The sequence below is a fragment of the Heteronotia binoei genome, chromosome 16 (genome assembly GCF_032191835.1).
Source record: "Heteronotia binoei isolate CCM8104 ecotype False Entrance Well chromosome 16, APGP_CSIRO_Hbin_v1, whole genome shotgun sequence".
Classification (NCBI taxonomy): domain Eukaryota; kingdom Metazoa; phylum Chordata; class Lepidosauria; order Squamata; family Gekkonidae; genus Heteronotia; species Heteronotia binoei.
Genome location: NC_083238.1, coordinates 30380549 through 30403289, shown reverse-complemented (window position 1 = coordinate 30403289; position 22741 = coordinate 30380549). Strand labels below are relative to the sequence as shown.

Here is a 22741-nt window from a genome sequence, read left to right as displayed (position 1 = left end):
ATAAAAGATGTCAAATGGACCCACATAAACCATATCAGCACTGAAAGTCTCTTCTAAACAGCTGTGCCTTGTCTATGGAAAGAAACCATTCCACAAAGGCTAAAAGCATTAGTATTCAACTCCAGCTTTTAAAAACATTCATTTTGGTATTTAAACCCTGTCACGATGAGTAAAATCTCTAGGGTCAAGTCCAGATTGTTGGAGGAATTGTAAAACTAAAGGCTTCCCGTATAATATGTGGTGGGAATGTCCAACAGTGTCAAATTTTTGGAATAAAGTGGTAGAGCAAATAAAACTCATATTTGATCTAACCATTCCAGTAAATTTTAAACTTCTTTTATTTGATATCTGGCCTGATAAATTGGTGAGTAAAGATCAGAAATCTTTAATCTCGACAATGTTGGCAATAGTTCGTATGACGATTGCTAAAAATTGGAAACCCCCACATACCCCCATGATTGAAATGTGGTATGATAAGTTATGGGACCAGTATGTAATGAGAAAGACAATGGATAACCCTTTCTTTGAAAATGATACTGATTTGGCTATAGATTATGATTTGCTTTGGGCCCTGGTTTCGGAATTCTTTGGGAATATTTCCTTTTTGCCTAATGGAATGAATTGTAAGCTATTTCTTCATTTTTAATACTAAGCATATTATATTTTGTTTTTGTAAACTGATTGTTATATGCATCCAATGATCTAAATTGGATTCTTATATGTTAGATTTATATTTTTATTATTTATTTTCCCTATGCTCCCTTTGTATTAGATTAGATTCGATAAAATAAAATCTATTTTATAAAAAAAGGGGAGGGGGAGAGAAACCGGCCATATTTTCACAGCATTTCCCAGAAGAAGGGGAAATTAACAGAAATCATGCACACATATTTGCTCCATTTGCAGAAAGCATAATGCAAGAGTGGGAAAGCAGCGGTTTCTGAGCATTTCCCCTTCTTGCGGTAAGCCCTACCACCCTCCATTCCCTCACCCTCAAAACTGTATTTTCAGGGGGCAGGAGGAGACTCCACTGAGAAAGCGAGGGAAAGCGGCAGAGATTCCTTTCATGAACTAGCCTCATTTATGGTACAGGCCCAATTGTTTCCATTCACCCTCAGGGCAACCATATTTAGGATCAGAGTAAAATACTAAGTTTCTTTTAATCAGATATATTCCTTGAACATTTTTTAAAGGATTAGGGTAGCTTATAAATAAATCCTTTTATCCAACACTTCACCACCATTATCTTGCATTCTGCAAAGTGCAGTTCCAAGAATCAGAATTAAAACTCAGAAGAGGGGGGGGGGGGAGTTGGCTGATTTTTTAAAATCCACAGCAATGATTTTATTTTTAAAATGATTTAAAAGAGCACTTAGATATATATTTATACTAATGTGGGAGAGTCTTTTCCAAACGGCTATTGTGTGAAGTCAAGTCCAGAGGTATTATTAAAAAAAAAAAAAAAGACAGGCAAGATTGATGCACTTGATAACTGGGAGGCCACAAATTACAGTTATTTCAAACCTTCACTCCATCAATGCCCCTGCTGGCAGGCAATATAAAATAGACAGCAGACATATCTCTATATTCAGGCTTGGTGGTTTGCTCTGCCAACAACGGAGATGAAACATTCTGACCCAGAAAACCACAGCTTCTTGCAAACCTTTCTCCATTAATAGCTTTCCCATACATCAAAAGCAGGGGAGGGGAAAAAATGAAATTAAAACCTTTCTAATTTTATTTTACCCATGATTCTCATGCAGTTGTTTTACCTATCTCCTATTGCCCTTTTTCCAATATGAGTGTTTACCAGTAGAATATCCAAGGCAGAGAATTAAGAGAAAAACAAAAACCTAAGCATATCCCATTCATTAATTGTTATTGTAACTAATATTTTTTTAAAAAAAAATAGTCATGACATTCAGAGATAATGAAGACTGCGAACAATGGAGATGAAACATTCTGACCCAGAAAATCACAGCTTCTTGCAAACCTTTTCCCATTAATAGCTTTTCCAACAATGTTGGAAAAGGGGAACTGCCATGCTATATTTTTACTTATTTGTTTTAGGGAATGGGGAAGTCTCCTGACTCCACCCCCAAAGTCCCCAGATATTTTCTGAGTTAGCTCTGGCAACCCTAAGTTACTCCTCTGTGTGTTCTTACTTCTCAGACCTTTTTTTTTTCTTTTGTCTTTTCTTTTCTGTCCTAAAAGGCTCAAGGCATCAGGAAAAGGGAAAGAATGCTTCAGCAATATATATTTGACAGGGATGTTATCCCATCAGAAGAGTTTGCTGTCCATGCCAAATATCAGAGCCCTCCTAACTGACATATACAGTTTCCAATTCTTGCAGGTCATCAACCAATCTCAGCAGCTTTGGGTAGACTTTCAGATCCTGTATAAAAATGGTTCTTCATTCTGCAAGCCATTTCATTTCCTGGGGTTGCCATAGCAACTTGATACAGGCCTGGGCTCATCCCTACTGGCAGGCAGGGCTATGAAGACTGAGGGAAGATACTGGCAGAAGCCTAGAGGTTGTCATATGAAGCTGCCTTATACTGAATCAGACCCTCGGTCCATCAAAGTCAGTATTGTCTACTCAGACTGGCAGCGGCTCTCCAGGGTCTCAAGCTGAGGTTTTTCACACCTACTTGCCTGGACCCTCTTTTAGTTGGAGATGCCAGGGATTGAACCTGGGACCTTCTGCTTCCCAAGCAGATGCTCTACCCACTGAGCCACCGTCCCTCCCCAAGGAGACTTTGTCTCCTTGGAAGCCCCCCTTGGGCTAGAGTGGACAGAGACAGATCCTAAGGCTTCTCTCCACAGAAAGTATAATCACACACCAACACACACATACCCAAGTCAGGTAAGAAGTGAGAGACAGAGATGAGCAAGCATTAAGTCATTTCTCTATGGGAGAGAGAACTGCTGATTCAGATCTGAGACCTCTAAATATCTTTACCTGTAAGGAAAAGCGATAATCAAGAGCATGTTTCCCCAGATATAAATCACTCCTCCCCCTGCTGCTGGTAGCCTCAAAAAAGCAGAATATGGCAGGCAACCTCCCACTCACATGTACAGAAAAACAGGATGGTCTATTTTTAAACATAACCAGAGCATGGAGGTGGGGAAATTCAAACTCTGATCCTTCCCACATCTTATTCTGGAACTTGAAGCATCCATCTTACAGCCAGGCTCAAATATCAGTAACCAGGTGGGACTGGACAGGGGAAAAATGCTGAAAAATGGAGAGTATAGCAAGGTGTGACACCTGGGGGATGAGATAGTTTATCTTGTTTTGCCAGCACTCTCTGTTTTTGCTTTAAAATGTTACAGTCTAGATCAAGACTAGGCAACCCCAGCATGTGTGTTACACAGCAACCCATTGGCCCATTTTGCTCAGCACATGGGCCAGTTGGTCGCCCAAGGGACCAAGACAAGACAATGAGAACTGGCAGCATCCCTGGGCACCCCCAGGCTCAGAATGCTCCCTAGTGTGTTTGTTTTTTCTTCTACCACTTGCTCAGTGGCACACCATTTTCACAGATAGACACTGCAAGTATCTGATGTAAATCCAGGGGTGGAATTCTAGCAGGAGCTCCTTTGCATATTAGGCTGCACCCCTCTGATGTAGCCAATCCTCCAAGAGCTTACAGAAAAGAGTATTGTAAGCTCTTGAAAGATTGGCTATATAAGAGGTGTGTGGCCTAATATGCAAAGGAGCTCCTGCTAGAATTCCACTCCTGTAGATACACTCCTGCAAAGGCTGCTCTGACTAATCTCATGGACCATTCACCACTCTTCCAGTGGGAGAGCAATTTCTATCAAAGGAATGCTCCTTAGGCTGGAAAAAAAGGCTTCAGACTTTGCTGCGAGGTATGGCTGCCCTTGTTTATCTTTTCATTATCAAACTGCAGACTTTCTTTTCTATAGATTCATAGACCCCCATTTCTGCAGCAAAAACAGAATCAGCAGGATGTGATTGGCAAAGGGCTTCTGGATTGTGAAACAAACCCTGGCAACATGCAACACTGGGCAGGGAAGGGGCGTCATATGCCAAAATTATTTATAGGCCACATTTCCATAGTCCTGCTTAAGGCAGCTTATAAGTTAAAAAACAATACCCTAAAATAATAAAATCGTAAGCTGTCAATATAAAACCAGAACAAAGACATTAAAAAGTAAGGGGCAAAAATACAACATAAAACCACCACTGAGCACCCCCAAAAATCCATAAAACAGGTGCCAGATAGGGCTGCCAGGTTTGATTCAAGAAATATCTGGTGACTTTGGGGGTGGAGCCAGGAGCAAGGTTGTGACAAACATGACTGGACTCCAAAGGGAGATTTGGCTGTCACATTTAAAGGGACTATGTTCCTTTTAAATGCCATCCCTGTAGGATAAAGGAGGATGGGGGCACCTTCTATTGGGGCTCACAGAATTGGACCCCTTGGTCCAATCTTTTCGAAACTAGGGGGCGGGGTTTTGAGGAGAGGCACCGGATGCTGAAAATTTGGTGCTCTATTTCAAAAAAACAGTCTCCCAGGGCCCCAGATACCCATGGATCAATTCTCCATTATACCCTTTGGGAACCAGTCTCCATAGGGTATAATGGAGTGCCCAGCAGACATTTCCCTCCCCTCCTGCTGCTTTCTGATAATCCTGAAGTGGGCGGAGGGCCTCCAAACTGGGGGATCCCCTGCCTCCAACTGGGAATTGGTAACCTTGGTGCCAGACCACAAGAAGACTATGAAACAGCTAAAAAAATTATTGGGGAGGGGGACCTGACTTTAAAATTTTCTGGTTTTGTTATAATCAGAATTCCACTGTTGGTATCAAAGATGGCACTACTTGGTTGAAGCTGTATTGGAAATACTGGGGGCAGTTTACCAGAAAGTGGTTCAAGATTGTTCAAAGAAGTAACAATGGATGTTTCTTGGGTTGCATGGGAGAGGAGGTCCCCAACCAAAAAATGTTATATGACTATTATTGTCACCTTGAAGGAGGAATGGATAGTGAATGATCAGGAGATAATTAGAATTCAGAAATAATTAGCACTTTTCAGGTGATATATTTGACAGGGTGAGCATACTAGAAGCCATCGTCCCACTATGTTTGCTTGCCATTTTGTTTGAAAGATACCAGAAGCAATTGCCCATTCCAGAAGGAACATATGTAACATGCTGTTCACCCCATAAACATCATCAAACATACTGTCTGTTAAGGGGTAATACTGAAAGGTGGGTCTATCAAAGTTTCCATCCTTCTCTCACTTTTGTTCCAGCCCCTAGAAGTTTCTAACTGCCCTCTCATATAAGGAGTCCTGGAATATGAAAAGAGTTGGAGGGGAAAGGATGCCTTTGTGTTGCTTTGCTCTAAAAATCAGAAAGCCAAAATTCTGACCTTTTTTTCAGAACTATTTCAGAAAATTCAGAAAAGTTTAAGATGGTCTCCAAGATATAGCTGCATGGTTTCCTTGTTCTCCTCACACACATCCAAATATCCTTGTCCTGTATTAGCTAGCCATTTCATGTCAATGCCAGTTGCCTACTGTTTCCCACTTCTGTCCACCCACACGGAACTGGTCTTAATAATTAAAAACAGGGCCCAAAAGTTCACTTTCACCTATCCTTAGGTAACAACACCTTGACAGGTCCCAGTGTTCAAAGGGACTACAACTGAGAGAAAGGTATTACTCAGAATGTGTAAGCCTGGCAGAATAATGATGCCCTGAGGGAAAATCAGTGCTTGTAATTACATTTTTTTCAAAAGTTAGCCACATCACAAAGAATATATGATTTCATCAAAGAAACAACGATGAAAGCGCTGGAGTTCTTTGTATATGGTTCCTTTCAGTGAATTAAAGGATTATAAATAGCAAATGCTGCACACATACAAATTGGTATGCAAATCTGAGGCTCAGGATTTTCCAGTTGGGTCAGTCATACTAGCATTTTTACACACACACACACACAAAACTGATTGCTTTTTTTGTAGCAGGAACTCCTTTACATATTCAGCCACACACCCCTGATCTAGCCAGTCCTCCTGGAGCTTACAGTAGGCCCTGTACTAAAAGCTCTGAAAGCTCTTGGAGGATTGGCTACACCAGGGGTGTGTGGTCTGATATGCAAAGGAGTTCCTGCTACAAAAAAAAGCCCTGCTGTTACCTATAGGAGAACGAGGGCTTTTTTTTTTTTTTGCAGGAATGCACAGGAATGCAGTTCCAGTTGGCTTGGCACTGAGGGTGCAGCCTAATATGCAAATGATTCTTGCTGGTTTTTTTCTACAAAAAAGCCAAATGCAAAACAATGGTGATGTCAGGGGTGTGGCCTAATATGCAAATTATTTTCTGCTGGGCTTTTTCCACCAAAAAAAGCCCTGAGGAGAACAACCAGATCCAAATTGTTTAAAGAATTTCCCTCTCAGGGACTAAGTATTTAAGAGAAAAAAATAAATATTTTGGTCAAGAAATCATTGCAAAACAATGGCATCCTTTCATACTCCGCATAGCAAGAGATCCTGATAACTGGAATCAGATGCACAGATCTCATAATTCCAGCAAGAGATCCTAATTTCTGGTTTTGCAAGCTTGTAGATGTTGTAGGCATTAGTTAACTGTAAATTTTTGCTTCTGCTACAGAATATGGCAATTGTATTGCTTATTTTTCATATATTTTCCTGGGTTTTGTCTACATTTGGAACTTTTAAAAAATAAATTTACTTTTTAGAAACTGTTTCATCTTGCAAATTGATCTTCAAATTATTCTGACATTACAGTGCATTTCAGGAACTTGACACAAAGTTTTAAAAGGTATAAATGGGAGGGGGCAAAATGCATATATGTGTCTGTTTAAACTCTGTTCCCACCACATCTGCCTCCTCCAGATAATAATACAATTTAGAAACACTTTCTTTAAAAAAAACTATTGTGAGAACTTCTCCAGAGGATGTCCCTAAAAACACAATTGTGCATAACCAGACTGCCTATCGGGTCAATTGAAGGAGTCCTTATTTCCAAATATTTATTATTTTATTTATTTTAAATAGTTGTACTCAGCCTTTGAACAAAGGTCTTATGGCAACTCACAAAATTTCCATTAAAATGCAATGGCCAGTACATAAGATCATAAGAAGACCCCTGCTGGATCAGACCAGTGGTCCATCTAGTCCAGCAACCTGTCTCATACAGTGGCCAAACAGTTACTCTGGAGGTCCAACAACAGGGCATAGAGGCTGAGGTCTTCCCCTGATGTTGTCTCCTAGCTCTGGGATTCTGAGGTTTACTAAACATATTCCCTCAGTAATAACAAGATATTAATCATGATTAATACTAAAATGATAAAATATTGCAATATTAAAATAATGTCTGAACACATGAATACACTGTATAAAAATCATATGTCAGGGTCAGTATCTACTCCGCCTGGAAGAGGCTCGCCAGGATTCCAAGTAGAGGATGTCATCAGCTATGCAAACCTGGGATCTTCTGCATGCAAAGCAGATGCTCTAGCACTGAGCCCATGGCCCCTCCTCTAATGAGCCACCCAAACAGCATAGCAGCAGTAACCACAATTGCACCAAAGAAAAGTAAAGGTGGTCTCTATCCTGTGCAAGCACCAAGTCATTACTGATCCATGGGGGAGATGTCACATCACAAAGTTTTCTTAGTGGACTTTTTTTATGGGGTGGTTTGCCATTGCCTTCCCCAGTCATCTACACTTTCCCACCAGCAAGCTGGGTACTCATTTTAACGACCTCGGAAGGATGGAAGGCTGAGTCGACCTTGAGGAAGCTATCTGAACCCAGCTTCCGCTGGGATCAAACTCAGGTCGTGAGCAGAGCTTAGGACTGCAGTACTGCAGCTTGCCACTCTGCACCACAGGGCTCCTGCACCAAAGAAAACAAGGTCATTAAAATAATAATTTTAAAAAGACTTTTTAATTGTCAAAGGCCTGGGAGAATAAAATTAATCTCACCTGGCAACTAGAGTTCAGAAAGGTAAGTAGGTGAAGGGAATTCCATAGATGTGGGACAACAAAAAGCCTGTCACGACTCCTCCAGAAGAGAACATATATCATACCCCTGAAGATTTCCAGTAATGATGTTACATGAGCTATGTACATTGGCTCAGTATTAAAAGGACATTGGCCCAGTATTAGAATGTACTTGTTTACATTCTCAGGCAACAACCTCACAGCCCACACTTCAGACAAGCAGGACAGTTCCCAAATTCTTTATACTGGAAGTAGACAATGGAGCTTTATTCTGAAGTTTTTTGAGCAACGTATCCCCATTGAAGTCTCATCACAGTGGAAAGTCCATTTGTTCCCAAGCATAACTATGAGGGAGCCATGTGTGAGTGTTTAAGACCAGATCAAATAGGAGGTTTTTAAAAATCTGATTGAGATACAGGTGATGAGAGATTGGTAACAAATTACTCAGAAGTAATTATCACTAATGGCAAAAGACCCAAGTAAGAGTTAACTTGTATATGCCCTGAAATTAAAGTCAAAAAGTTCAGGATTCAGGTCTAAACACTGAGCAGACTTAACAGACTGGATCTGCTGTACATCACTTCCTTCTCAATTGGACCTTCTCATTAATAATCAAAACTAAACAGATGCCAGGTCCTACAGAGCACAGAAGCGGAGCGATGGTTTTACTCCTGGTTTTGTAGAGGAAGAAGCTAGTTCATAAAATCTCTTTTAATTAAGATTTAGCAACACAAAGCTTCTTACCTCAAGAACAAGCCAGAGCTGGCCACCCACATATTGATCTGCTTTGTAAAACATTCCATAAAATTTAACGACGTTGGGATGGTTAGGAAGAAACTGTAGAATGTTGTATTCTGCTTCAATTTCTTCATCCACATCCTAGATTGAAGACACACAAACAAACTTGACAAATATACACTGTGAACAATACAAGACTGAATGCTGGCAGGTCAAATAATAAATAATTAGATTAATTCAAAAGAGTGGGGGGGGGGGATCCCACAAGAAGTATTTAATTGGTATAGGCTGCAATTGTGCTCACCATTATTAGGCTGCTTAACAGTGCAGTTCTAAGGAGAATTACACCCTTTCAAGGCCATTGACTTCAATAGACTAAGAAGACTGTAGCTCTGCTTAGAACCGCACTGCAAAATCTCACTAAAGCCTAACTATTGTGCAGGATTGAAGCTATGAAATCTATTGACACAAAATGTGTACGTACAGGGTATATACAGATGCCAATCATAAAAAAAAATGGTTGCTTGTCAGAAGTCTGCAAAAATATTGTCGTGTATGTGGACTTGATGTTTGAGGCAGTTCCTGCCAGGCTCATTGGAGCCATAGGACTGAGCTTGGGGACTGGGAACAATGGGAAGCAGAATCCAAATCCCTGCTTCCCCAGACCAATCACCAGCCCCCTGCTGGTTCAATGACGCAATTTTAGATTCTGAACATCTAAATTTAGTATTGCGGTAGAGTAAAGGCCTATTTAAGCAACAGAAGTGTTATTTTCCAACACTGCTGAGGAAACCTGTGGAAGCTGCATATCATAGCATCAGGTTTAGTTATTGAAAATATATATATATATATATATATATATATATATATATATATATATATATATATATATAAGGATAGTAAGAAAACTAGGACTTTGATCATGACATTATCACAAGCTCCAGCTGACTCTATCTCGTGATCACTGAAGAGGATAGGCTCCACCTCCTCATGCTGTAGAGACAATGCTGACATGGGCAACAACTTGAGTTGCAAAAGCAAAAGCAGTAAATAAAACTTTCCTTTCAACCTGGAAAAAAAATACTAAACCCCAATAAAGTAATGTGACTGTAATGTCTGTAGATGGTCATTTAAAAAGGAAGAAAAACACACCCGAGTTGGGTTGGCATATTGAGTTCCTGTGGCTACCCAAAATAGCACCAGAAGAGGAGTGGAGGGAATTGTAGCCAGAACAGGAGCTGAAGTTGGGGGGTGGGGGAGAAGCCAGTGTAAGAAGGAGGAGAAGAAACAAAGCAGAGCTAGAAGGATGGAAGTAGGGGCCAGGGTGGAGAACCACAGTATCCCATTATTACATTTACCTGAAAGTAAAGGAAACAAATCTCATTTGGTAAAGGTGTCCTTCTGCCTGCAAGTGATCCTTTAAATTTTACTTCCCACTTATTTTTCACACTGTAGCTGCCATTGCATCAGTGTCTCAACACCTATTTACTTCTTATTAACTCAAAGCGGTAAACGCGTCCCTAAAATGATCCCAAGTCTTTTTCCCAGGGTGGAGGGGAAAATTTATTAACTGCTTTCCCTTTTGCAGCCAAAGTCCTTGTCTATTAATTTTTATTTCCTTTTTATAATAGCAATTCCATAATTGTGTGATTACAACATGAAAATTAACTAATTAAAGATTCATCCAGGAATGTCTTGTGAGTGAACAGGATGTAATTTGGTTAAGAAGTGAGTTGGTCAAAAACAAATAGGGAAGAAGGCAAATATAAAGCTCTGGAAAGACTCAATAGCACTTTGTCACTTTTTACATGGCTGACTGGCACTGTTATTGAATTTTAAGTAGACAGGAAAAACCCTGGCCACAGATCTAAAAAAATAGGAAAGCAATAAAGAAAATACTTGAATTCAATGGCCTGTCATCTGGATTCTCTGCTGAGAGAGTGAATGATGTCTATTCCAGATGAAAGAGTTAGTATGGAGGCAATCTTTGTTGTGATATATGGAAGCTAGTATGGAGGCAGCTCTGACCTGGATAGCCCAGGTTAACCTGATCTCAGAAGGGTTGGCTCTGGTCAGTATTTGGGTGGGAGACTATCAAGGAATACCAGGGTAATGATGAAGAGGCAGACAATTAGAAATCATCTCTGAACATCTCTTGTCCTGAAAATCCCACACGGGTGCTCTGATGGACCATGAAAGTATTAGCCTAACAGAATCTGAGAACTTTTGAGTGACAGACTGTTCTAACAGAATTCTGTTTAGATACTCAGTTAAGAAATAATAGTTAGGAACTGACAGTTGAAGAAGAGTCAGTTAAGCACTGACTGTGGACTGGGATGGTGGCTAAGAGAGTGAGTGGATCAAGGAGAATCCTCATTCAAGCAAAAAAAAAAAAGGAAATAGCTTCTAGTAAAAAGAAGTTATCCCTGCCCAGTTAAGAAGGGAAATAGCTTCTAGAAAAGAGGAGTGATCCCTAGGTTGTGTATAAAGAAGGATTTGGGGAACTTGGTTATACGTTCCTGCCTTCTAAACTTTACATGTGACATGTCAGTGAAACTCAGAAACCTAAACTTGAAGTCAGAAACCTCTCTCTGAAAGAAAGTCTCTCTCCTCAAAGTTTTAAAGACCTTGATTAATAGCGGAAACACTTGTTGGCAACAAATTATTTGGTGTTTGTGTGAATGCAGAGTTACTTCAGTTTTATTATCAGCCCGCCTAATACATCCTACCTGTATGATTCCACCTGACATCCAAGTTAAATAAAGCATTTTGTTTATTTTGAACTTTCAAAAGCCTCTAATGTGCCATTTCAAATGCAAAGTATAAGAAGGTGATTTTGTCTCTTCCCTCAGTTTCCTGGTCTGGGCCAAGACGGACAGGCAGGCAGGCAGGCAGGCAGGCAGGCAGGCAGGCAGGCAGACAGACAGACAGACAGACAGACAGACAGACAGACAGACAGATAGATAGATAGATAGATGTGACTGGATGGGACAGCCATAGACAAACCAGAAGAAAATAGATAGAGGCAAAATTCTGCATGCGAGCAAGGGAAGAGGGCAAGATCATTATAGATGCCATAAATTAGCTGTGACTTGATTTAAAAAAATCCCACCACTGATGGAGACAACCTTTATTTCAATATGCAGAAACAGGAGATGCCTACCTATTTTCCAAACATCTTTCGACCTCCTGGTATTGCAAAAGTAAATTTGAATTAAGGTGCCAAATTCCATTACAAAGGATCTGCAGGAGGCAGGAATATGGCTCTTAAATCCAGGCCAGCCTTCTCATTCTGTTGTTCTATGGCTGAAGGACACAACAGCAGCAACAACGTTTTCATTTAGCAGAACTTTGCCATTATAATCATTTGCCAATCCATGTGTGCACCTGACTATTTATTCCCAAAAACATTAACACTGCCTAATCACTGAGCATTAGTTTCACACTGTGCTAACAACTTACTTGAAATAAAAAAATAATTTTGCTCATTACTTACACTGATAGGATCTAGAATCTTCACCGCTGCCAAACTTCCATCTTTCTTATTAGTGACTTTATAGACTTTACCATACGTGCCTTTGCCAATGGTCTCAACAATTTCCCAGGTATCTGAGGGGTCAGGTAAAGATTCCAGTCCAATCATATTCTGATTATACTGAAAAAATCCATAGAGTGACTTCCTGCAAAAAAAAAAAAATAAGATGTTAACTTATTTGGTACCACATAATTTCCCACATAAAATGTTGGTGCACCCATAAGCAGAGATTACCACTGGCTGGATGAGTACGGTTGCCAGGTCCCCTTTGTCCGTCAGAGGGGGATGGGTGGGAAGAGTTGCCAGATCCAGACCTGGAAACTCCTGGAGGCTTGGGAAATTAGCTTGGAAAGGACAGGGACCTCAGTCGGGTACAATGCCATAGATCCCACCCTCCAATCCATTTTCTCCAGGGGGAATTGATCTCTGTAATCTGGAGATGAGCTGCAATTCCAGGGGTTCCCCAGGTCCCGCCTGGAGGCTGGCATCCCTATGAGTGGCCCTAGGGTTTCCAGGTATACACTGGAAAATATCTGGGGATTTTGGGAGTGTGTCCAGGAAAGGGAGGGGGGCTCAGCATGGTACAATGCCATAGAGTCCATCCTCCAAAGCAGCCATTTTCTCCAGGGGAGCTGATCTCTGCCAGCTGGAGATTCATTGCAAAAGCAGGAGATCTCCAGGAATCACCTGGAGGTTGGAAACCATATCTAGGGATGATGCTTGGTGTCCTGCTCTCAAGCTAGGCTATTAGGAGCAGTCTCACTCTGGACACCAGAGCAGAGAAACTATTTCCATACTATTATGTTGTATTCATTCAGAAAGACATCTGTAGCTACTTCATTTCCCACAGGTTACTATAGGAATGATTAGGGTACTACAATGATGCAAACGAGGCATTTGCAGTGTCAGGAATCTTAATTATGGTTTTCAGTTACCATTTTCCAGCTGCTTTTTCATCCCCACCACCTATACATCCATGCCACACCTTGGAATGAATCAACAGAAGATTGAGTCACATGAGGACAGCCATACCAAGTGGGGACTGGGGAGAAAGTGTGTTATCCTTCAACTAACACAACGGCATCACAGCAGATTCAGCAGTGTGGAAAGTTGTCTCCTGCTTCCCTGTAAGGCGAGAGACAGCGTAGCATCTCTGCTATAATGCTGCAAGCTGCCTCAAGGCAGAGCCAACAACACAAACGACCAATGAAGCAAGCAAATTTTATTTGCAAAGATGTCAACAGGTCACCTCTGTCCAACTCATGATAAGAAAAGCACATACATGAAACAATTTCATCAAAAATATTTACAGCAATACAGAGGTCTTGGCCAGTTGAAACCTATTGCCTATAGGTTAGCAATATTATTGACTCCCTTCCTTTATATGCTGCTTTTCTCTCCAGTGGGAGACCCAAAGGGGCTTACATCGTTCTTTTGTCCTCCACTTTATCCTCACGGCAACCCTGTGAGGTAGGTTAAGCTGAGCATGTGTGACTGGCTTATAGTCATCCAGCAAGCTTCATGGCAGAGGGAGAATTCAAATACAGCTCCCACCCGGATCCTAGTCAGACTCTCTAACCACAACATTATGTTGGTTCACACAGTTGCACAGATAAGCCACCGTGTTCAAACCATGGCATTTCCAGTAAAGTGCTCTTTGGCATAGAAAAACTGAAACAGGAATGATCAAAGTACTGACTATACAGACCGATTTAGTGTAAGGCATCTTCGGACATTCACATGCAACAGCAGCTCATAAGAATTCTGCTTAAGACACAATGAGTTAGGACACCAGATGAGAGACTTCAGAGGACTTAAGCTTACATTTGGGTACCAGAATCGGTGGTATGTAATACAGTCTACCCTGGGGAAATGAGGAGGAGGATAAATTGGATTTATACCCCGCCCTTCACTTGGGAATCTCAAAGCAGATTGCCGTCTCTTTCCCTTCCTCTCCCCACAACAGACACACTGTGAGGTAAGTGGGGCTGAGAGAACTCTTTGAGAACTACTCTTGAGAGAACAGCTCTGAGAGAACTGGGATGGACCCAAGGTCACCCAACAGCTGCATGTGGAGGAGTGGGGAATGAAACCTGGTTCTCCAGATTAGAGTCCACCGCTCTTAACAACAACACCAAACTGGTGAGCCAGTTTATACACATAAAACTTTGATTTGCATGTCTTCTTGTAGTTTACAGGGACTGTTAAAGGACTAGTATTGTAGCTGCTGAGTGTAGCAAACTACACCACATATATTCCAGAGAAGTAGTCACATTAGTCTCTATGTTCCAGTATAATTCTTTATGGTGCAGAGGCCACAGTGGTCCAGTAGAACTATAAAGACTATAATTTCATCACAAGCGTTCACAAGTCAAAGTTTGCTTCCTCAGATACATGGAATGAACTTCCATAGCAGATCTAAGCAGGTAGCCATGCTGCTCTGAAGCAGTGGCACAAGGTTTGAGTCCAGTGACACCTTTAAGACCAACAAAGTTTAATTCTGAGTATAAACTTTCCTGTTTATGGTATAAGCTAGGTATAAACTTTTGAGTGAAGTATGCATGCACGCAAACAGTTATACCCAGAATTAAACTTCATTGGTTTTAAAGGTGCCACTGGACTCAAACTTTGTTTCATAGTAGATCAATTTATACTTAAAGTAACAAGCAGAAGAAAGGCAGACGTGGTCCTCACCTATTTGAAGAAGAAGAAGATGATATTGGATTTATATCCCGCCCTCCACTCTGAAGAGTCTCAGAGCGGCTCACAATCTCCTTTACCTTCCTCCCCCACAACAGACACCCTGTGAGGTGGATGGGGCTGGAGAGGGCTCTCACAGCAGCTGACCTTTCAAGGACAACCTCTGCCAGAGTTATGGCTGACCCAAGGCCATTCCAGCAGGTGCAAGTGGAGGATTGGGGAATCAAACCCGGTTCTCCCAGATAAGAGTCCGCACACTTAACCACTACACCAAACTGGCTCTTGGAATAGAGAAAACCTCTTTGGTTATTGTTTTCATTGTTTCTAACTGGCCTTTCTTTGTAACATCTTCAAGAAGCCCTTGGACTTCTGTTTGATTTTGCTACACTGAAGTGAATTGGCGTTGTACAATAATAACGCTCCTCTAGGGGTGGGGCTGTGGCTCAGTGGTAGAGCATCTGCTTCGTCCCAGATTCGATCTCCAGCATCACCAGCTGAAAGGATCAGGTAATGTGAAATATCCCAGCCTGAGACCCTGGAAAGCCACTGCCAGCATGAGTAGATAATACTGATCTTAATGAACCAAGGGTCTAATTCAGTATAAGGCAGCTTCATACGTTCATGTGTGTTCACCTTTACAGTACAGAGGACTCTGATTCTTGCCCTACTGAGACAAACAAGCTTGGGGTTTTTTTTAATAGTTACTAGACAAAATGACTTTAAAATACAAGATTAACAAAAGATAATCTCAGCAGTTTCTGTGGTGTGTTCTTGTTCTTCCATTAAAAAGTGATGCTTTGTTTTTAAGCAGATCAGTAACATCTGTCATCTTATTTGAAATCTTTTCTCTGTCAGTACAAATTAACCTGCCATGACAGGTTTTTTAAAAGTTGAAAATACAAGCCATAATGCATTTGTTAACCTTTGTTATGTAGAAAGCCAATCTCACCCTCCCTCCTTTGCTAAGAAAGATGGAGGTACAGGTGTCATTAATTATTACAATGCTGCGTTCAAACTGTGCTCTGCATAGAAAGCTTCAGTCAGTCAATTTCAGATCCTTAATCATCCTAAACATTAACTTGACAACATAGGATCATATATAAACTGAATTGATCACCTATAAAACAAATGAGAGACTGCAAACCTCTACATCTTTTCACCGATGCAGAGTGTAACAGGCAATATTCAGACAAAAATTCACAGAACCATAATTATGACCTTGATACATGGATGTTCCATGGAACCCGCATTTCTGCTGTTGCATACACAGGAAGCTGAAAGCATAACCCTCCTCTGAAACATCTATTGTGACACTATCTGATTAACTTAGTTCAGGCCTTGAATTCAGGAGAAGCTCACAGGAGCATAGCTCCTGAATCTTTCTGAGGGTTTCCCTTCTTCTTCCGGAGGGTTTACCTACCTTCTCCATTGAATAGTAGGTGCAGCTGCATAACAATCCCTAGATGAGCTCCACCACCTATTTTTCTACAAAATAACCCCTGACTTAGTTCCACTTTACAAAAGGCATGCATTGACTTGCAGGTACCTATGATCTTGCACACTTCAGTTAAGACCTGCAAACTGCAACATGGAGAACATTTGTAGCTTCCAAAATGTCTTCAAAGGTAGCCCTATATAGAACATGTTACAGTAGTCCAGTCTCAAGATGACTGTTGAGTTAATAACCATGGCAAGGTCCTCCCAAAAAGGCCAGGTGGCATGCCTGGTGTAGATGGTAAAACTCAATCTTCATCACCAAGGACACATGTCTGTCCATGGAGAGCAAAGAATAGAACCATACTTTCAAATTCCTGGCTGAGCTGACTGTAGAATGATGGACCATCAAAGGTTGGTAGGAGTGACCACCACAGTGGTCTGGGCTTCCAATTTGGTGTAGAGGCTAAGTGTGTGGATGGACTCTAATCTGGGAGAACCAGGTTTGATTCCCCACTCCTCCACATGCAGCTGCTGAGCAACCTTGGACCAGTTACAATTCTAGAAAGATCTGCTCTCTGAAGAGTAGTTCTTGAAAGAGCTCCCTCAGCCCCATCTACCTCACAGGGTATCTGTTATGGGGAAAGGAAGTTGAAGGAGATTGTAAGCCACTCTGAGACTCCAAGTGAAAGGCAGGATGTAAATCCAATCTCCTTCTTCTTCTTCCCCAGCCACACAATCTCTCTTAGATGGATTTAGCTTCAACCAACTCTCACCTAGCCATTCCACCACTGGAATTCTGGCCAAGACTGGAATTCTGGTTGCCGGTTATTCCTCAAATAAGAGGTAGGGTGTAATCTGCATATTATTGGCATTCAAATCTCTTTACAGTCTTCGCCAGAGGGAGCATATAGATGTTAAATTACACTGGGCAGAGAATCAACCCCTAAGGAACTCCATAGGTTTGTGGTGATGACTGCTCTCTCTACCCATGATTACCCCCTGGGATCAACCCTGGAGGAATGAGGAGAACCAGCTCAAGGCCATACCCTTAACACCTAGGGAGGCTAGGCAGCAGACCAGGACCAAATGGACAACTGTGTCAAAGACAAAAGACAGATCCAACAGGATCAGTAGTACCATACCACCTGCATCAAGGTGTACCAGAGATTATCAACCAGAGCTCCAGAGCTCTCAACAATCTTGCATGGCATGGCCCCTTTGGAGCCTTGCCCAGGCCATCATGTTTGGCCTTCTGATAATAATAATAATAATAATAATAATAATAATAATAATAATAATAATAATAATAATAATAATAATAATAATAATAATAATAATAATAATAATAATAATAATAAATAATACATTTTATTTATACCCCGCCCTCCCCGCCGAGGCAAGCTCAGGGCGGTTTACAGGACATGGCAAAAGCCATATTAAACAATAAAACAAGATTATACAGTTCAATACAAATAACAATTAAATATTTAAATAATCTAAAAACAGTCTAAAAAATAATCTAATAGTGCTATTATCTCAGTTATGTTAATGTTAATGATGGCGTGATGTTTATTCCAATCTTAGAAGGCTAGCCAGAAGAGGGCGGTTTTGCAGGCCCTACGGAATTGGCTACTTCCATGCTCTCTGGCTGGCCTGATGGCCTCTGCTATTCCCCAGTGTCATCTTTGTTGTCCTGCCACAAGGAGGTGATGTCATCACCCTACAGCTGAAACTCTGTGGCCCAGGAGGGAGGTAGCAAGGCCCATATTCAGTTGCTGCAGTTACCTGCTACCCAGGGTCCTGTCCTGGAAGTTCTGGCTGAGTTGATGGTGGCTGCTAGGGTTGCCAGGTGGGATAGTCACAATGGTTAGGGGATTTGAGGGGCTTTCCAGGAGTGGGCAGTGATGTCATGTCGGTGACATCAGGGGCAACACTCTGTTTTTTGGGCAAAACTTTATGGTAAAATCAGCATCAAACCATAGAGTTTTGCCCAAAAACCAGAGAATCACTGTGCAATGTGTGGGGCAGGGTTTTCCTCATCAGCCAGTGGGAAGAAGCCCCTAAAACCAGGCGGTCCCCCACTTAGAATGGGGAATGGCAACCAAAGTGGCTGCCCAAGGTACAAAGGAGGTGGGTGGATCCTGCTCAGCTCCTGCAACGTTGGGGAAGTCTCTGACTTTGCCACAGGCACCTCAGCCAAGAATGGGCCAGATCAGGGGTCCTCAAACTTTTTAAATAGGGGGCCAGTTCACTGTCCCTCAGACTGTTGGAGGGCCGGACTGCCGTTACTGTACAAGGCCGCGGGCCGTCAGTTCTCTGTCTTCTGCATCTCTCTCCCTTCCCCACACCACACACCCTGGCCTGGAAACTCACCTCACCTCGGTATCACCTCACACTCTGTCTCCGCTGCCTCAGCCCAGTGCCGGAAGTGTGCGTTGCTAACGCGAGTTTAGGTCGAATGTCACTTCCGGTCTGATTTTGCCATAACCCGGCGGGCCGCATAAACGTCCTCAGCGGGCCGCATCTGGCCGCGGGCCGTAGTTTGAGGACCCCTGGGCCAGATGTTGGCCCCAGCCAAGCACAAAAAAACTCAGTGTTTTTTTCTCTGTGGGAAGCTGCAGTGGCAACCTCCTTTCTTTCTAATCCTACCCACACCAAGTCCTATAGTGGACATGCCCAGTATAAAACACTGGTCCAGATTATAGGACCAAGGCTGTCAAAAGCACCACAAATCCTAACCCCAAAAAGGGTTGTAAATTCTGTCAAACTAGGTTGCAGACTTTTCCCCCACATAAAGGGTAGACTAGTCAACAGCACAACATGTAGAACTCAGCTTAAGTACTTGCTGAAAGTGTCAAAAAGTCTTCATGTAATTTAGGGAAATTATTGACATGTGCAAACATATTCATATTTTGCTTTGCTGAATTCCAGAGAGGTACCTATGTTAATCTGTTCAAAGGAAAATATTAAGAACATTATGGAACCTTATGATCCAGTCAAAAGACGAAGTGATCCTGTGGAGAACAAAAATCCTGTCTGGAGTCTCTAAACACATTATAAAACTTGCTTTTTAAAGTACTCTGTATGAAAAGAGTAATATTTAAGAATAAGAATTAGTAAAGTTATGAGGTAAAAGTGAGGCGAATTTACTTCTGATTGATTTATAAGGTTATAAAGTTGCAGGCTTCTTGGCAGCTTGCCAAGTAATGAAGTTGCTTCAGTTACTGGAACCGAGGAAATGCCTTCAGTATAGTTTTATCTGAGTGGCCGTAGTGATTTAGCTGATGACTTCACAATGTAACGTGATATGAGGTAACATAACTATGTGGCTTTCCATACCCTATCCTATCATATTAAGCAGCAATATGAGAATGGGTAAGAAAAAAAGGTAAAACAAGCAATAGAGAACAAACACCACACAGTGCTGGAAGCCAGAAGAACAAATGGATGCCAGCAAGTACTGAAACAATATAAGCATTCCACAAATTGAGTATTTTATCAGTGATTTGTTTGACTGTTTTCAAATATATAAATTCTGCAACAAATATTACAATAAAAAGCCAAAGGGCACAGCCCTACTCAAGTATAGAAGACAGTGTAAATCAGGCCTTTCTGGTTCACCTAAAATAGCTTCCACCAATCCATTAAAATGTATGGGACTTACTGCCAAGTAAAGTGTACTTAGGGATCAGGGTACCTGAAGAAAATAAATCAGCCAATAAAACAATCAAAATCCAAATTACTCTTTACACTGGAATTTCAGAAACATCAACAACTTCCCAAGGAGAGGAAAGCAGTTCTCTCTTTGTTATATTTTGTGCCTCCCCCAGTTCTCATTGTTCGTATGACACTTAAGAAGACAGGATGTGTCAGACCACTGAGCAAGGATAATAGAGCCGCAGTAGCTCCTTCTGACTGATCATGTTATTTCCAGCACAAGCCCTCTGAAACTGTAAATATCTTTACAATTTTCAGCAACACTAGCTGCCTTCCAGCTTAGAGTCATTATCCAGTCCCAAGTAACATAAGCCTTTCGGACAGGTCTGCCACAGCCCTGAAATTAGTTCAAGGCTCAGCTTCAGGCTGATGATTCATTGGAGAGTCAGGATATAAAATATTTGGGGGGGCTCTGCTATGGCTGGTAGAGACAATCCCAGCATTTTCAATAGATACACTTGTGCAGCAGCAAAGCAAAAAAAAAGTATTGTTCCATATGCAGAACTCCACATGGTGTTTAAGAGAGACTGCATGTTCAATTAGCCCTGGCACATCTCATTTCTTCACCACCATGGAACCAGTGAAGCTGCTTTGGTGGAACTATTGGCTGCAAAAGAATAAAATGGTTCAAAATGGAGAATATTTCCCTGGAGTTTAACATATCTGCAAGCATTAGGATTCCCAAGTCCTCTGCTGCCTCCGACGGGGGAGTGCGTGCAGAGCAATGACAAAACTCTATGGTTTTCCCAGACACTCTAGCAATTTGGGAGGGAAAAACTCTATGGTACCTATTGTACCGCAGAGTTTTCCCTCCCAAATCGCTAGAGCGTCTGGGGGAATCATAGAGTTTTCACAGAAATGCCTAGAGCAGCCAGCGAGCGATGCCTAGAGCAGCCAGCGAGCGATGTCATGGCGCAATGATGTCAATTCTGGGTGACATAATCATGCCAGCGACATTGGGGGAGGTTCCTTTCGCTGGCCCAAAATGGATTGGCGGGTTGGAAACCTCCAGGGCGGGAAAAACCCCGCCTAGCCCGGGGGCTTGGCAGCCCTAGCAGGCATGCACATAGGCACATAGGCACATACCAAAAATGTGCACAAAGTATGTACTTGAAATGCCGTCACCCCCTCCAAACTGATAGGGACAGAGAATATGCAATGTAGAAATCCAAATAAAAAGAAAATCTACATATTAAACTTTAATCCAACATTTGGAATAGGGTTTTTTTTAGAAGAGATAAAGGTACTGGACAGTGAATTTAAATCCTGACCCGGTCAGAAACATTCAATAGAGATCATTGTTTTACCTTAAATGAAATACTGCAACTGAAAGACACCCATTAAACTTAAGGCTTTGCTCAAATAAAGTAATTGTTTAGTAAACACAATACATGGTTGACCTGCACAACTCTCCCTCACCAAAAACAGACTATTAACTGTCACATATGATTCCAGAGAAAGACTATACAAATTCTTGGAATTTGGAAGATAGGCCCCTACTCCAAAACTGCAATCAAGAAAACAGAAGGAGACTGAAATATAGCAGAGCAGCCCTGAAGAAACAAGAAAAGACTGTGAAGTGTAAGACCCTGATGAAGATAATTCAAACTATGGTGTACACCATTACTGTGTGTGGATGTGAGAATTGGGCTATGAAGAAAGCTGACAGGAAGAACATTTACTTATTCGAAATGTGGTGTGGGGAGAGAGTTTTAGAGATACCCTTGACTTCCAAAATGACAGATAAATGGGTTCTAGTTCAAATCTAGCCTGAATTCTCTTTAAAAGTTACAATAATGACTGAACTGAGGCTATTGTACTTTGGTCACATCATGAGAAGACAAGACCCATGGGAAAAGGCAATTATGCTAAGAAAAGCTGAAGACGGTAGGATAAGTAGAAGACACAACATGAGATGGATGGTCTCAATAAAGGAAGCCACTAGGGTTGCCGTGTCTTACTTGGTTCCGGGGGGGGGGGGGGATTGTTTGTGTGCGTGAAAAGCACATGCAACTTGATAATGTCACCTGGAAGTGATGTTATCATGCAGGGCATGTCATGCATGTGACACTCTAGCAATCATGGAAAAACTCTGGCACCATAAAAATTTTCACCTGATTACATGTGCACTGTGCCTAGCACAATGATGTCACTTCTGGGTGATGTAATTGCACCAGGCACGTTGCTGTGCACTGGAGCTCTTCAGGGACGGGGCTCCCCCTGCCAGCTCATTATGGGGTGGTGAGTTAGAGGCCCCAAAATTGGGGGAACCCCTGCCCCAGTGACAACTTGGGAAGCCTAGAAGCCACCGTCTTCAGTTTGCAAGGTCTGAGCAAGGCTGTTAATGATAGAATGTTTTGGAGGTCATTCATTCATAGGATCACCATAATTTAGAAGCAACCTGACATTACACAGCACACATACTACCCCAAGGAAAAAATAATTTTTTGTAGAGAAGCACTGGAAGGGAAGGGAAGGCAATAGAAGGCAAGACAACGGAAGGAAAAGATAAGGTGATCTGGTTAACATTTGAAGAATGAGAGTTAAGGCAGTCAACTGTACATAGACTTCATTTCAGATGGGGATCAGGATTAAGAATTTATGTCACAGATTTCCT

The 22741-nt window shown here is 41.7% G+C and overlaps 1 protein-coding gene across 2 annotated transcripts in view; it reads right to left on the bottom strand.

Moving 5' to 3' along the window:
• Positions 1–22741, bottom strand: part of MYO3B (myosin IIIB) — a 411089-nt gene that overhangs the window by 354962 nt on the left and 33386 nt on the right. For both annotated transcript variants that reach the window (XM_060257443.1, XM_060257444.1), the window contains exons 2-3: positions 12232–12415; positions 8742–8876 (exon numbers count right to left, since the gene is read on the bottom strand). In XM_060257443.1, coding sequence (XP_060113426.1) covers positions 8742–8876; positions 12232–12415 — 319 coding nt within the window. The remainder of the gene's footprint in view (positions 1–8741; positions 8877–12231; positions 12416–22741) is intronic.